The 16,790-nt window shown below is 29.0% G+C and overlaps 1 protein-coding gene across 1 annotated transcript in view; it reads right to left on the bottom strand.

Annotated features, from left to right (window-relative positions):
• Positions 1 to 2,577: 2,577 nt before the first annotated feature.
• The window catches only part of LOC111628715 (leucine-zipper-like transcriptional regulator 1), a 75,620-nt gene continuing 61,407 nt past the window's right edge, over positions 2,578 to 16,790 (bottom strand). Inside the window, exons 19-29 of the mRNA XM_023372551.1 lie at positions 15,919 to 16,060; positions 15,783 to 15,833; positions 13,881 to 13,945; positions 13,690 to 13,806; positions 10,830 to 10,989; positions 7,106 to 7,284; positions 6,928 to 7,025; positions 4,826 to 4,877; positions 4,662 to 4,715; positions 3,288 to 3,368; positions 2,578 to 3,069 (exon numbers count right to left, since the gene is read on the bottom strand). Of these exons, the coding sequence (XP_023228319.1) occupies positions 2,935 to 3,069; positions 3,288 to 3,368; positions 4,662 to 4,715; positions 4,826 to 4,877; positions 6,928 to 7,025; positions 7,106 to 7,284; positions 10,830 to 10,989; positions 13,690 to 13,806; positions 13,881 to 13,945; positions 15,783 to 15,833; positions 15,919 to 16,060 (1,134 nt within the window). The 3' untranslated portion in view covers positions 2,578 to 2,934. The remainder of the gene's footprint in view (positions 3,070 to 3,287; positions 3,369 to 4,661; positions 4,716 to 4,825; positions 4,878 to 6,927; positions 7,026 to 7,105; positions 7,285 to 10,829; positions 10,990 to 13,689; positions 13,807 to 13,880; positions 13,946 to 15,782; positions 15,834 to 15,918; positions 16,061 to 16,790) is intronic.

Below are 16,790 nucleotides of genomic sequence, written 5' to 3'. Positions count from 1 at the left end.
CGTAACCTGAGGTACCACTGTAATTATCATATTTTGTATTTATTCTGTTACATATAACCCATTGTTTATTGTATAACTTTCATACACATTATTCTTGACAAGAGACTTAACTTCACACCCCACATCCAATGCTCTCATTAGTATTGCTAGGAACATATGGGGCCTTGGCCCTACCGCTACTAAGCTTATTTACAGGGGTGCAATTCAGCCAGCACTCCTCTATGCCGTACAGGTTTGGCAGCCACGTGGCCCTGGGGCCACGTGGCTGCCAAAGTCCATAACTGTAAAAAACTTATCTGTTCAAAGGATTGCAGCTCTCCGCATTTGTGAGGCTTATAGGACAACACCCACTAGTGCCCTTACGGTAATGTCAGGGTTGACCCCTATTGACTTATAAATTAAACACATTATTTGGCAGGAAAATCTCATCACCTTACCCTGGCGAGATTATAGCAAACTCGGATGTCAACAAAATGATTAGAGTAGGTAAGATTCCCTCAGTTTGACCTTGATTGATGATATCAAAAAATTCAGCATCGACAAAAATACCTTCCTGACTTACGATTACCACCCCTCTCACCAGCTTGCCCGACGTTTACTTCAGGTGATTATTCCATGTTTAGGATTTACACCAACGGTTCCAAGATGGGTGACAATGTGGGTGCTGCTTTTGTAGTTTACTCCAACTTAGGCCATGAGCTCCATAACATTTGCTTCCATCTAGGTACACACTGCTCAATAGCACAGGCAGAAACTTTAACTATTTATACGAGCTTAATTCACATTAGATGTAGGAAGGACAAAAGACACCACTTACACTATCGTATTTATTCTGACAGTAATAACAGGATTGCAAAGTTTAACTTTACACAGGATTGCAAAGTCTGATAGCCACTTAAAACTCATCCATCTCATACACCACATTCTCATACACTTAGACAACAACATTAGAATAGATTTCCAATGGGTCCCGGGTCATGCGGGGGTTCTCGACAATGAGACCACTGATCGTCTTGCCAAACAAGCTTCAAAGTCTTCAGTCACTAGAACCTTCAGTTACATTCCTATCTTATACATCAACAATCACGTCAAGAAACAAATCTTCATTCTGTGGCAAGACAGCTGGGACTGTGACACTACTAGTAGTCTCACGTACACTTTCATCCCTACTGTGATTCTTTGCCACTTTTACCCTAGTTACACCCTAACTCAGCTACTTGAAGGACACGGCAATTTTAAGCAATACTTGCATACAGGACATTCCAATTTTCAATGCTGAGCTTAATGTTTGTTAAAATTCGTTCCTTTTTTCAATGTTGAGGTAGCGCTGTTGTCAGCGCTGACTCAACGCACTCAGCACTCAACAGATATGTTGACTGCTACTTTCCAATGAATTGTGGGTAATTGGTAAGACATTTGAATGGAATCCATCTTGCTGAGAATGGAATTATGGGAACTAAGCACTTCGTGCTTGAGTTGGAACGTCGTTTATGACGTCAAATTGTTAACTTCAACACTCGTGTTGAAAATTGGAATGTCCTGATAGATTTAACCATTTAACCTTGGTTAAATGCAATTGTGGTATTCAGGGGGACACCACTTCACTTAGTTTTTCGCTGCAATAGGTACAATCACATTAGGGATAGTTTAATGAGAGCTGCTATTCTTGAAGGGTACAACAGGTCTTGTAACCCACACCAATTCATTCACATGCATACAATGTTCCATCATCTACTCGCTTTTATATCCCTTAGTGGGGCCCTTGAGAGCATTCGCTCCGGGGACACGGATGGCAATTAGCTTTCCCTTGCTTTGTTTCAACTGTCAGTATATAGCTGCCTTTCAACTTTGTATTTTAATTCTTATGTTCCATCTTCTTTTCGCTCTAAATTCGGTTAGTTTAAGTTGGTCCTAGTTGCAAGTTGGATTAGGGACTCTTAGCTTGATTTCTGGTTAGATTCATCCTAGGTTATGGTAGGTTAGTTTAGTTAGTGAGTAAGCTAATGTTCAAAAATAAACAAAATTTGGGATCTTGCGTGTTTGTCTTTTGTCCGTCTGTTCATCTCGTCTAGTTTGTCATCGTGTTCATTTTTTTCGCACTGTCTGTCTAGCTGTTAAGTAGTATTAATTAAGAATCATATTCACGTTCAGTTTCTGTAGCATTAAGTAGTTATAAGTCTTCCTACTAATAGCCACTTGGCACTAACTTCTACACTTAGCAATTCGTAGCGGCACTGGATCATTGGTGTTTGCTACACTCAGGTTTTCTTTTAGACCCTTCGGGGGAACTATGGCCTTGCAGCCTAAAAACTGCATGCCAACATCAAACAAAGGGTACTGTAGCCATACATACGCCATTCAGAGGGATCCTACCTTTCTCTACTATCTATCTCCTCTTCCCCTTACCCTCTTTTCCACTGGCTAAACGCCTCGTGTATGGCTGAAGTCTTTCTTGTACGTATGTTATGTAGAAAAGTATTGTCTTTAAATTGGTTCTATTCTAAATTCTTTTGTGAAAATTCAATATGCAAACAAGTTCTATTTAATGACATAAAATGAATTTTAATTTCTTTAATTTTTTACATTTTTTTACAGTAATTATTATAATGATTTTATTTGCAAATTAAACAGTATTTTTAAATTTTAATATGCAAAATATAAGTCTGTGCACCATTTATTTTAATGATGATTTTTGCTTATAGAAGAAGACTGTGATTTAATCCACAGAGACTTTGTAGAAACTATCATGAAAATGTTGAGTAAATAATAAATAAAACATTTTAAAATAGTTTATATTTTATAAATTAAAATGTAGAATTGGTGAAATCTCAGATGATGACAAAGTAGTTAACAATTTCTTAAAATGTATTAACGTTGCAGAATCAATGTTTTGAATACAAATAAAGGTCATTGCTCATTATCAAATGAATTTGGTCAACTGTCTGTGCACAGACTGGCCGAAGACATGTCCTGACACAGTTTGGAATCACTCATGTCATCAGCAAGTGCTGCTAAAATATCCAGAAGTAATTCTCTGCTAAGAAGATGAAATCTGGGTAATCGAGCCACCTGAAATAATATTTGTAAAAAAAAAAGATAATTTTAAAAATTAAGTTTTTTATTTATACATTATGTCAGAAAAAGAGCAAAAAATTGTACAAATTTATATGTAAATTATGATTTTCCTATTGATAGATATATAAGAAAGTATGAATTAATATTTGTGTACACCTCTAGAATTTTGCTCTGTCTTGTCCATATATAAAGTAAAACATATTAATATTTACCTTGGGAAAATGATGAACTATTAAATTTAGTGCATACTTTTTCATGTCTATTGCTTGTATTCGGTCAGCAGCTTCAAGTATCTGGAATAAAATTGATAAATAATTGTAATTGATAAATAGTGTATAAAAATATAATTGAAAAATGTTTTTGAAGAACAAAGAATATGAAATTATTAAATTTGACTCAATTCAGATTTTTGATATTCATATATTGAAGAAAAATATAATTTATTTTTGACAAGATATTAAGAAATAAAAAGTTTTTTCACAACATTACTGGGTATGTGTTCAAGATAATGGTGCATTTTGAATATATATTGTGCATGAACACTCTATACAGTACATTGTTGTATGCAATACTGGTCTTTTGCTTAACAATACAATATTCGACTTCACAAATCAAGTAAGTATTTAGAATTATCTGTAATGCTTTGCAATCACAGAATTATGCAAGTATCTCTTTTATGGGTCTATTCATATATCATTACAGAATAAATATATGAAATCATTTATTCAATAGTAGAAATTCAATTATCTGAAATGATAAGAAAAAACCTAGAATGTATAGTATTGTGCATACCATGGAGTATAATAAACAGAGCCCAAACTCTCTTGTAACTGAAAGTTACTACATCTGTCAATTCTAGTGTCTCAAAACTAGGTCATGTACATATTATATTAAATTTTGCATAAAGTAATTTACTTTCTAATACAATAATTGCATTATAATATTTATATTTTATGAAAATTTTATATATATTAAATTTTATATCATTTTATGAAAGATTATTCTGTATATATAAGAACTGAGATTTAACCTATTGGAAAATACTATAATTTGTCATTTACTTAGGTGATTCAATAAGTACTAGCAAATCCAGGAATTTAATCTTTTGTGTAAAATAAGAATACTATATTAGATACAATACAGTGGTACCTCAGGATACGAAATTAATCCGTTCCGAAACTGAGATCGTATCATGAAAATGTCGTAAGGTGGATCATCTTTTCCCATACGATTACATGTAAAACCAAATAATTCGTTTTAACGCGAAAAACATACTCAAATTAAAGCCAAGTAATACATTTAAAAAAATAACTGTAGTAAGAAAAACAAATGAAAAATGAGAACTAATGTAACGTCGTATGGTGAGTTTTTGTTCGTATCGTGGAGCACAAATATGTTCGAATTTCATGTCGTATTCTGAAAATTTCATATGCTGGGGCGTTCGTAACCTGAGGTACCACTGTAACTTATAAAGAATACATCACTTGAGAACTGCAAAATTTTTAAATTTAAAATAACTAAAAAAAATACTTTATTCTATTCTAAAAATTAATTAAACATATTAATTGCTTAAAATATATGCTTACCTGAATTACATTTTCAAAGGTAACATTCATTTCAAGATTCTGTTTGCAGAAAGCCTAATTAAAAATTTAAAAATTAATGCAAATTAATTTTATTTATGTTTATATATTTATCATTTATTTAAGAATTAAGCTATCAAATTTATAATTAAATATTAATAGCTCACCTGCAAACGATTATTCGAGAAACCATAAAAATAAGGTGCTGAAAATAAATATCTGGTGGATATTGTTAAAGATTACATGCAATTTAAAAATATATAGTTTCCTTTATATATTATAAAATATGGAAATTATTTAAAATGAATGTCCACAAAAATATTTTATGATATGTGAAACTAATTGTCAAATATAAAACTTATTGAATAAGAAATAAATTTAAAGGCTAGTTCAAAAAGTTTTTGTCCTTTTTCAAATCAACAAGAATTTACTTTCAGAAACACAACATACATCGCAATGAACTGTCATCATGTTTCTCAACTTAATGACCCCAATCTTGCACTTATCTCAGTGATGCATCAGTTTCGGGAAGCATTCTGCAGAAAAATCCAAGCCCACATGCTTTGGGGAAGGTTTTCACATGTGTTTCAACTGCTGCATTGCAACTGAAACAACAGTCCTCCAAATGTTGTTTCAGATTACAAAACAAGTGAAAATTGCTGTTTGCAAAGTTGGGACTGTAAAAGATGACTCAATTATTCCCAATGATGTTTTTGCAGAAACTTGTGAGTTTGTTGGGCAATGTCAGAGTGAGCATTATCATTCAAGAAAAATACATAAATACTTAACAAGCCTGGCCTTCTTCTTTGTACTGCCTTCTGCAGCTTTGATAATGTTTGACATTATCATTTGGTATTGATTGTTTCACCATATGTACAAGTGAAAATCTTCCTCAAGGGACTTGAGCCTGATATTTTTGAGATTTTTGATATTTCAGAAACTGGTTCAGAAACTGATTTTTGATATTTTCAGAAACTGGTTCAGCACTGGAATAAGTGTTTGAATCATCAAGGTGAGTAGTAGTATAGTGATGACTTAACTCATTGATCTACTTTTTGAAGGTTCAGACTATTTACAAAAATTAAAACATTTTCGAGTCTTTTCTTATCTTTTTACACAACCATAGAAGTAACAGTTAAACAGCTTGAAGAAAAACTTAATTATCTATTATTTGTCAATTTAATGAAGATTTTTCTTCAAGCCATTTAACTGTTATTTCTATGATTGTGTAAAAGGATAAGAAAAGACTAAAAAATGTTGTAATTTTTGTAAATAGTCTTAACCTTCAAATTGAAGATATCCTGGGTCAACATTGAGTATCATTGATCTACATTGATTAATGATATAAATGATCAATCAAGTCATTAATTTTATTTGTATGTATTTCTTTATTTATAACATTAATGGATATTTTCAAAATAATTCTATATTATCTCAATGAAATTGTATTTATTAAATTGTAAATTATTTTTGACATTCTGTACACACTTTTTCTAATTATGACATAAGTATCATTCAAAAAAATATGAAGTGTTAATCATACAATGATAATTATTGATAATATACATAAAATAAATTCCTTCTTGGGTTTACTGTGATTAATTCATAAATTTATATTTTATTGGTGTTGTTTAATTTTTATTACTGAATTATTTATTTCAATTGAATTACAGTAGAGCTTCGTTTATCCGAAAGTCGGTCAACTGAAATGTCGGTTAACTGAAAGTGTTCCAGTCGGCAAATTTAAATTTCTGCTAGTACTGTGGCACTGCAACCTTTGGCTATGTCTTGGGCTACTCCAATATATTTTTTTGGGTGTGTGTATTTTAGCTGGCAACACTAGCACTTTTATGTGGTGTTTTTCTGAGGACTGTGTGTTGGTACGTGTGTCGTGCTGAATCAAACCTTTTTGATACTAGATTAACTTCTAAAGTATATTCTTTTTTTGTTTTTATATTTTTCAATATATTTATTTTGTTTGTACAAAATAAATAAATAATTTTTAACGATACAATAGTCATGATTATTATTATTATTATAAAAATGTTCATTAGGCTTAACATTGATGAAAATTCAACGCAAAGCGACATGCAACGAAGAAAAATTTCAACATGGGATAGGTTAATATAATTTTTCATACATAATCGGTTATCTGAACAATCCCAGCCCCCAATTGATTCGGATAAACGTTGCTCTACTGTATTACTTTATAAAATTGTTAATCATATATCTAAGAAATATTAAATATAAATATATATTTAAAAGATACAGAGAATCTTCTGGTGGCATTGTCACATCACCATAATAAATGTATCGTAATAATGTATTAAAAGACTGCATTGATGGTATCATTTCACCAATAGCAATCTATACTTAAAGAAAATAATAGTTACATAAACTGTCAAAAAATTAATTATATCTAACTTAATTACTGCAAATAAACCCACAGTTACTGTATTGTTATCTGGCATAAAAGAACGAAACATGGCTTCAAAGTAACTACATCTTGCAGCAAGAATAGCTTTGTGAGCTGGAATAGGATGGCCATCCAATAATAAAATTATATCACAAAAATCTTTTCCAGTACTTTTTAAAAATAATTCCATATCTTGTTCTAATGTTGTTCCTAAAATGAATTAAAATAATTAGATAGTCATTTTTACATCAAGAAATTTATGAAATGAATAATGTGTGTTAGTTGATTACATCTGAATACTTGAATATCCAAGGAAAAAATGAATATATAACATTCATTAGTAATGGTAATAAAATGTATTCTACATTTTATATATGAGTATTCTACAATATACCTAATGTACATGTTCTGCAATAATATGTAAAAAAAAAACTGTTTCTTTAAACAAAAATGGCTAAAAGGACAAGTTTTTGAAAATACTGTGGAATCCAGTTATTGTTACAGATAATATTATCAATCAGCTATTGTTATCAGTCCCAAAATACTGTATAAAATTAAAAATAATCCACCTATTATAATCAAACTTTGGCTATTATTATCAATTGTAATAATTACACTTAGGGACAAACAATAACAATTCATAGAAAAGTCATACTAAAAGGACCTTTTCTTTAAAACTTACTTTTAGTTGAAACATACCTTTTATCTTTTATATACTGTAAGGGCATGACAAGAATTCTTAGAAAATACATGTATTGTATATCTTTACTTGAAGTGTGCCTTTGGGAATAAACATTCGTGTTGCAATTTTATCCAGTTTAATTTTGTGATCTGTTGAGTTCAAAGTAATTGTTTATAAGAAATGTAGCATATATAAACAAGTAATGTTGTATTAATTGTAAAGTTTGTGATAAATATAAATTGTACACATTAATACTGTAATTTCTGTAATACAGTGGAACCCCGGTTAACGAACTTAATCCGTTCCGCGACTCCGTTCGTTAACTGAATTGTTCGTTAACCGAAGCAATTTTTCCCATAGAAATTAATGCAAATGCAATTAATCCGTTCTAATCTCCAAAATTTTTGTGATTTTATTTGTAATATACAGTAATTTTCTTTGATGAAAATGTAGGAAAACGTAGTATCTATCATTACAGCAACAAACATGTAAACTTTGTTTAATAAAATAGCACTGTACATACCTTCGTTTGTTGTAGTTGGTGGCAGAAAAGTGGAGATATACGAACCTTAATGCTTAGAAGGGGAATCCCCTCCAAAAAATAATGGGTAGCACTTCATTGGAAGATTCTTAGAGTCGAAGTCTCTTTCGGAAAAAAAACCCACCAGTGGCTAAGTGGTCTTCGTACCTTGAACACGGGGAGTTCGTTCGTGGGTTCGCACCTCGCTCAGACGGGCTGGCCACGTGGAGTTTTCCGGGTTTTCTCCACGTCTGTAACGCCTAAATAGGGGCCAGTTTCCCTTAAAAACACCTCCCAGAAGGCATTCCCCTAGGCAGATCGCCCAAGTGTTGCGTTGCCATAACTTAACAAACAAACAAACTCTTTCCGTAAGGAACAAGAAATTGATCTAAAGTTGATTGTCTTACTCTTTTAATCAAAATTTTTCTCAAATGCGATAGCGCATTGTCGTTTATATTGCGTTGTCGTTTTCTATTGCCACTATGACTTTTTTCTTTCTTGGATGCCATATTGATTAAATATATAAATCACAAAACTGAAAAAAGAAGTATAGCACAAACACTCGGAAAAGCAATGCTTAACTCGCGCATGCCTAACACCAACTAAAATTTGACACAAAATACCGTTACGTTCGTTATCCGAGACAAAATTTTTGCAAAATAAAAGTTTGTTAACCGATTTGGTCGTTAACCAGGACGTTCGTTAACCGGGGTTCCACTGTATATTGAATTCAATAATGCAAATTTTTTTTATCTACTTAATGTTATCAGCTGGTTACATTATCAAAAGTTGAAAGTCTCAAAGTGATCATAATTAGTGGATTCCACTGTATTTTGATTTAATTAACTTACAAGGAGATGGCTTGACGTTGGGGTCTCCAATTTTGATCAAAATTGGTGAGGTTATAGTGCATCCCCAACAACTAACTTGTGCATTAAGGTGCAATACTCAAAATTAAAGGAGAAAATTGAACTTGAAAATTTCAAATCACTTAAAACCTTTAGAATATCTCTCATTTCTATAGTGGCCAGTGTCTTGGTGGGGGTGTGCTGGTTGGTGAGATTGGTGTTTTGAATCTCAGAGGTATTAATGTATTTTTTTAATATGAAACTATAATTTTTAATTTATTCTTAATATTTTTAAACTTATTATATTTATTTAAAAGTTATTTTGAAATACTCAGTACAGTACATATGAGATTCATACCAACATTTATTTGTACTTTATTTTGGAAAAGGATTAGATTTAAACAAAATTTAATCTAAACAAAATCTAACCAACTGAATAAAAAGATGAAAAATTTGCCTAGTGTTTGAAAGTTGTCATTACATTGTGTCTGTGTAAGCAACAAAGTATACAACACGTAAATGAAAGTGTAAGCAACACGGTTTCATTAGAATAAAAAAAAAATTAAACAAAATTATTATTATTCAAGGCCAATTTTGTTAATGAAAGATTTTTATCAATATTGTTCAATCTGTGCTTTCTGTGAGCACAATTTTGTGGATGATAGTTGTCATAGAAGCATGTGAAACAATAAACTTTTCTGCAGTGTGCACATTGAATAAATTCAGATTTTCACAATAAGAAGATTTATGTATGTCACTGGAAAAACAAACTGTTTAAAAGCATTCCTCCATCATCAACTTATTTGAAGGAGAATCACATTGGAAAATATCAGAGCATTTACCACCTTCACAATTTCTGAAATTGTTGAAGAACCCTTGGATGCAATTAAGTCTTGATTTTGAAGAATCTTTTGCAATATTGTTCACAGTGATTCTTCTGCAGAACAAATTTCTATGCTATTGATGTTAACATTAGATATCAAAGCCATCTTTTCATTCTTTAGTGAACAAAGATGCAATTATAGACACATTTAGGCTAAACAATGACTTTGTTGCCAGAGTAAGTATGTTCTGTACATGAAAATACAGAAAATGTTTTGTTTTAAATAAATATTGTTAGGCAGCATTTGTTAATTGCTTTTGACATTGACTTGTTACTGGAAACAAATGGATTTTATTATTTTATTACCCTGTTTATTGTGCATTTGTAGTTTTCTAAAAATAAATCAGTTTTTCTCTCTGACAATATTATAAATTTAAAAACACCAAGAATAAATTAAAAATTATAGTTTTGTATAGGAAATAAATACATTAATACATCCGAGATTCAAAACATGAACCTCATGATTACAAAACCGGTGTGCCCCTACCAAGCCACTGGCCACTGTATAAATCAGAGAAATTCTGAAGGCTTTAAGTAATTTGCAATTTTCAATCTCAGTTTTCTTCTTTAATATTAGTGTTGTGCCTTATAGCTTAGCAAATGTCAATCATTGGGGATGCACTATATTCTCAATGAGTTTGATCAAAATCAGGGACTCCAACATCATGCCGTCCCCTTGTTAGTATCTCAAAAGAATTATTGTAAAATTGTCATTGTGCTTAGAATTAGATTATAGGACACTGATTCTTAAATAATATAGTAAAATTTATTTACATATGAATTCTATTAAAGTTCAATTTCAAAAATAATTTAAATACGTACCAGGAGTATCAAATTGTGGTTCCATTAATGGTCTTACAACAGGCATTTGTCTTCTTCGTATAATTTCTACCATTAATGGTTGAGCAATTGTTTCAAATTCTTTGCTCATTACTATTTGATTATAATTTCCTTCTTTTACTATAAATTTCAAACAAAATTCCTTAAAAAGAAAAACAATTTGTTACATAACTAAAATATAAAACACAGAATTATAAACTAAATAATTAATATACCAGTAAATCAAACCAGTTAAACAAACACCAAAAATATTTAATATATCAAATGTTTTCTTCTGTATTAATCAGACATCCTCAGGTTACATAAGCCTATTCAAGAACAGAGCACCAAAATGAATACAGAACTCAAACTGAATTTTTAAATGGCCAAGGTTCAGGCATTTGCACTACTTAGAGAATGTATATTATAAAAAAAAATAAATAAACATTATGTAATTAATAAAATAAGACTATCTTAATTAATACAGACTTAAGAGCATACATGGAGTAATTTACTATAGTTTAAACCATGCTCTCCATGCCATTGACAGACTGTCTAATTTCCTGAAGTTTACTGAAGAGCAATGTTATAGTTTTTATAATACTATATTTGTTCTTTGATGCAAAAGTCAAGAATCTCTTGGATCAAAGAATAGAACATTCATTAATATACATTGGAGTGACAAAGGTTCTTGACACTTGCATCAAAGAACAAATATTATATTATAAAAAACTCTGTAATATTGCTCTGGCATGTACACAAGTGATGATAACATTCTGGTTGCATATTATAATACCAGACTGCTATACTATGTAGTAGATCTGGCATGTTTAAAATACCTGGTCACTCTAGAAATTTATAGGGCTACGAAAAATTGGATTGCCATCAACTTCAGGAAATCAGACAATCTGTCAATGGCTTGGAGAGCGCAGTTTGAACTATAGGAAATTACTCCATGTATGCTCTTAAGTCCGTATTAATTAAAATAGTCTTATTTTATTAATTACATAACATTTATTCATTTATTTTTCTTTATGATATACATTCTGAGTAGGGTGCATGCCTGAACCTCAACTGTTTAAAAATTTGATTTGGTGTTTTATTCTTTACTAGGCTTATTATTGATTGATACAGATGAAAATGCTCATTGTATTAAATATTTTTTTGTTTGTTTAACTGGTTTGGTGCACTGATGTGTTTTTAGATAATATAATAGTTCTTAAGGTGTTTAATTAATAATTAATTTAAATTTATCTTAATTTTCTTTTTCTTCCTCATTTGTTTAGAAGATATGATAAAAATTTTGCCTATTAGAAGAATATTAAATAGACAATATTTTACTATAAATTTACAACCACCAATATGTAATTAATAAATATAGAATTAACAATTCATTGGAATTTAATTCTTAAAATATAAATTTTCACATTCATTATTTTATTTTATTCAGTTAAATTGATTTGATATTAGAGAGGTTTTTAGAAATTTTATCATCATCATCTTGTAAATGTTCTGTTCAAATATTCTGTGAACAAGAAGAGAATATAGTAATGAAATGAAACATTCACAACAATTATTTTTCTCAAAAATGTTTCAGCATATTTAAAGATTTTATAATTTGTTATTTTTAATTTTGATATATTATCTGTGATATTTTTAAATCTTAATTTTAATAAGAATAAATTAGTTATATATAAGAAAAAAATAAAATCTATAAAAAAATATTAAGGTTTAAAATGTCTAATCTCCACATACACAAATCTGATTAAGTTGATCTGCGAGTTTTGTAAAGCAATAATAATTTGTGTAAATGTCATACAAATTTTATATATTTCTAACAAAATTGATTTTTTCTTCTTAAACACTTTCAGCATACATAATATAATAATTTTCTTTTAAATCTACATATAGATATAAATAAAGTGTAAGAAATAAAATACTTTTCCAATTAATCTTTCTAATTTGAATATTCTTTAAACATTAGAAGAATTTTTCTATAAATTTTAAATATTTTTCTGCATGTTTAAAAGTAAGTTATATAATGTCTATGTTCTGATTAGTCTTAAATCTAAATTTCATAGATGCTTGTAGAAAAGTTTGTTTAGTAAGAACAGGAGTGATAAAATTTGAGGCTTTAATTTATAATAAACAATATCTGTAGAGTAATATTTGAGATCATTTGAACTTGGATTAGTAATTATTTGAAGATATACTTTACATTCAACCAAACATCCCACATATAATTTTATGATTTAGTATGGCAGTTCCATATTTATGTAAAAGAAAATATGATTCATACAATAGCCTTTCAATGTATAATCATGGTAATAATAAATACATATATATATATAAACTATTAAACTCTCTTAATCACTGTAATAATGTTTAAATGCTTAAATATAAAAAAAAATCTCATAAAATCAGTTTAAGACATTATATCATCCACCTTTCTTTTAAAATAATCATGTTATAAATATAATAATTAAGATTTAACTAATAAGTAATGAATGTTAATTAAATAATCAAATAAAGAAAGATGTACTGTATTACAAAATAAGTGATGATATTCACAAGAAATGAAAATCTGATTTATGGAGTTAAGTAGGACAGTTTTTTTACCTCCATTTACATACAATGTTTTATACAGTATATAAATATATTGAGATAATTTATGAAATAAATTCAGTAACTAATATTAATTTTTTTTGTTTTCATTTATATTTGTAGACATAAATCAATGTCAAGAATTTTTAAGTGATTTGATACAATTATTAGATTTTTTAAATTATTTTTCATCACATTTTAGCAGAGTTAACATAGTATTAGATTTTTAAAAAAATATTTATTTTAAAATATCATTTACTTTTATAAAATCAAGTTTTAATCCAGATGCATTCTGCAGAGCCACTAATACATTTCTATGATTAATTGCAGCTTCAAGATATTGAACACAGAGTTGTTCCAATCTCTTCATATGAAACTAAAATAAAAAATATATATCTGCATTAATATGTATAAAATGACTCAATTTTATTGGATTATTCCGTAACTTACTTGAACAGCTAATCTATAAACATCCATCATAAGAAGAACAATTCTATTGCTCAGCATATCTTTTCCTAAATTAAGGAAATTCATTATTTTATATATATTTTAAATAAATGTAAATAAATTAAAATCATAAATATACCAGTAAATTTTACAAAACGTTAATCACTGAATGTCAATCTAAATATTAATATATAAAATTACTTGTCCTGACTGACTGAGTCACTGATTCATCATTGCCCAGAGCAAACCGCTAAACCTAAAGAGGTGAAATTTGGTACATAGTTAGTGCACGTTTTCATGATGTACTCTAAGAGGGATTTTTCGAAATTCCCTGCAGGGGGGAGAGGGAGAGCATTAAGGCTTAACTGGAAGAATGGCTTCTACTGTACTTTTTAGATGTGATTTTTTGTTTTCAACTACATTTAGTCTTCATTGAGTACTTAGGTGTATTAAATTGATAACATTTCAGACATTGTTATAAATATTTTTATGTATTCCGATTTTTTAACCAAATGTTTGAACCATTTTAAATTCGAATTTGTTATTGCATATTGGTTCGATTATAGAATGATTGTAAACATTCCAGAAAATTGATCTATGGAACATAAAAATTATGACAAAATGTAAATGTTGATTAATTATTAATTCGTCAAAAACAACCTGAGCAGAAATAACACAACAAAAAAAAACTGTTATTATGAACAGAAGGGTGAATGAAGGTAAGTTTAGGCAACAAGAGTTTGAATTTTAAATTATGAAGGTGATTTGCTAGTCATTTCAAGGGGTAAAAAATGTATTCAGTATTCTTGCATTTATAATGTTATTTATGATCTAAGTGACTAATAAAAATTGATATAGTGATTTGTCTACTTTGTATTTATTGAGTAGGTGTAATTTTTTGAACACTTTTGCTTTTTTCAATAAATGATTTATTAAAAATTACTTTAGCCACTACAAAGCTGTTAAGAACATAAATGCGAGAAAACGGAATAGATTCCTACACTCTAAAGTGGTCAGCAAATCGCATTTGTGACACTGTCTTAACCTTAAAACTTTTTTTTTGTTACTACTGTACTACAATTCTTGTTGAATGAATGAATAACTTCAGAAAAGTTTACGCTTTCTCAGTTTACACTTAATTCCAACAAAAAGATGCAAGTTTAATAATGTTAATATGTATGATGATAAATGGTGATTGACAAGTTAACCAGATTAATCTTCTCTAACAGATAAAGAATATTGTTCCAGTTTTTACAACCTGCCTCCTACCCTATTCCTATTTTTAGTCAGTCTTTATTCAATGCCTACGGTCACAATTCATACTTTTGAAAGCGTATTTGAACTGATTCTCTGTTTTAGTTTTAAAATATTTCATACATAATTAATTATTTCAGAATATTGAAGATAAAACTGTGTTTTTGTGAGGTAGGTTTATGGACAAATGGACAACGGCATCCATTATTTAGTGTGTCTGCTATTTAGAGGTGAATATTATAGATGTCCTATTTGAAGGGTCTGGGGATTGTAAAAAATGTTTGTTAAGTAAAGGTATCTGTTAATAGAAGCTTCATTGTATTTAATCATTGTTTTATTGACTTGAAAAAATTCATTCTTGACTAAACTAGTTACAACAGTAGAGATCTTATCTAATAATAAATTTTTGCCATAACCAATTTCAATTTTTAATATATTATTAAAAATCAAAATTTGAAAAATTTAAATAGTTATTTAATAACAAATTAATTTTTGAATTTATATATTAGCATTAACTCATAGTTATTGTATTTATTTTTATAAAAATATCGATTAAATAATGAGAAAATGAAATTTATGACTTTAAATAAATATAGAAATTATTGAAATAAAATTATTATTTTATTAGGTTTTCTTTAGTTAAAAACTTACCTAAAGTATTTTCAATTTGATCATGAGAAAAATCTCTTGGCACCCATCCACCTAATTACCAAAATAAAATATTTTTATAGTAACTATGTTACAACTTTTATAAATGAATATATCATATCAAGAGAAAGCCACTCACTCTTTTTGGTGGGATCAATACGATCAGTATAAATATATGTAAGAACAAGTTCAAATGCTTCTGGAACAGCATCTTTCAACCGGACTTGTAGCATCGGAGGAGAATGCATCTGATGACCAACTGGCAAATTTCTTTCCAATTGCTAGTGATATAAATAAGCATTGCTTATATAAAAAATGAGTTTAAAACTGAAGTTACAGGCTATTATTCCAAATCTGACAAATGAACATTGCAAGTTTTGAACATTAGTTGAATATAATTTTTTCAATGGAATTTAAAATGTGCAAGAAATGTTCAAAATAAACAGAAGAAAAACCTTGCAGAAGTTGAAACCTCAAATGAAACATTTAAAATTTAAACAGGTGAAAAAACAAAAACAAATATACAATAAAATAAAAAATATGCAAATCATAGATGGACTACAATTCAAAGAAGGATTTCCATGCTTTAGAGATGATGTTACTGTTTTTAAAGTTAATTCTATGCAATACATTTTTAATTGCTCTGAGAGTTTTAAGCAGACACTGTCTTGTAGGACATATTATAGAGCTAAATCTCAACAAACTTCTACTCCTGGATATTTTATATATGTGGACAATGCAGTGGTGCATGATTCCTTCCTAATGTCCATTTTATGCCCATGCAACCATGATGTGAGTGAAGTTACTGTTCATCAACATAATATTGCTGAAGACACAAGGTTAGTATGAATTAAATTTGCTTGTATATTTAAACACAAATATATGTGCTAATTATAAAATATTAGAAAAGTAATTAAAATAATGGAAAAAATTATTTTTTAATACATAATTTTTCAGTTTTTGTACAAACTTTTAAAATTTTTACAAAAATTATATTATTTTAATATAAAT

Source organism: Centruroides sculpturatus, unplaced genomic scaffold (assembly GCF_000671375.1).
Source record: "Centruroides sculpturatus isolate CEXI.00-Female unplaced genomic scaffold, Cexi_2.0 scaffold416, whole genome shotgun sequence".
Lineage (NCBI taxonomy): Eukaryota > Metazoa > Arthropoda > Arachnida > Scorpiones > Buthidae > Centruroides > Centruroides sculpturatus.
This window is presented reverse-complemented; position numbering and strand designations above follow the sequence as displayed.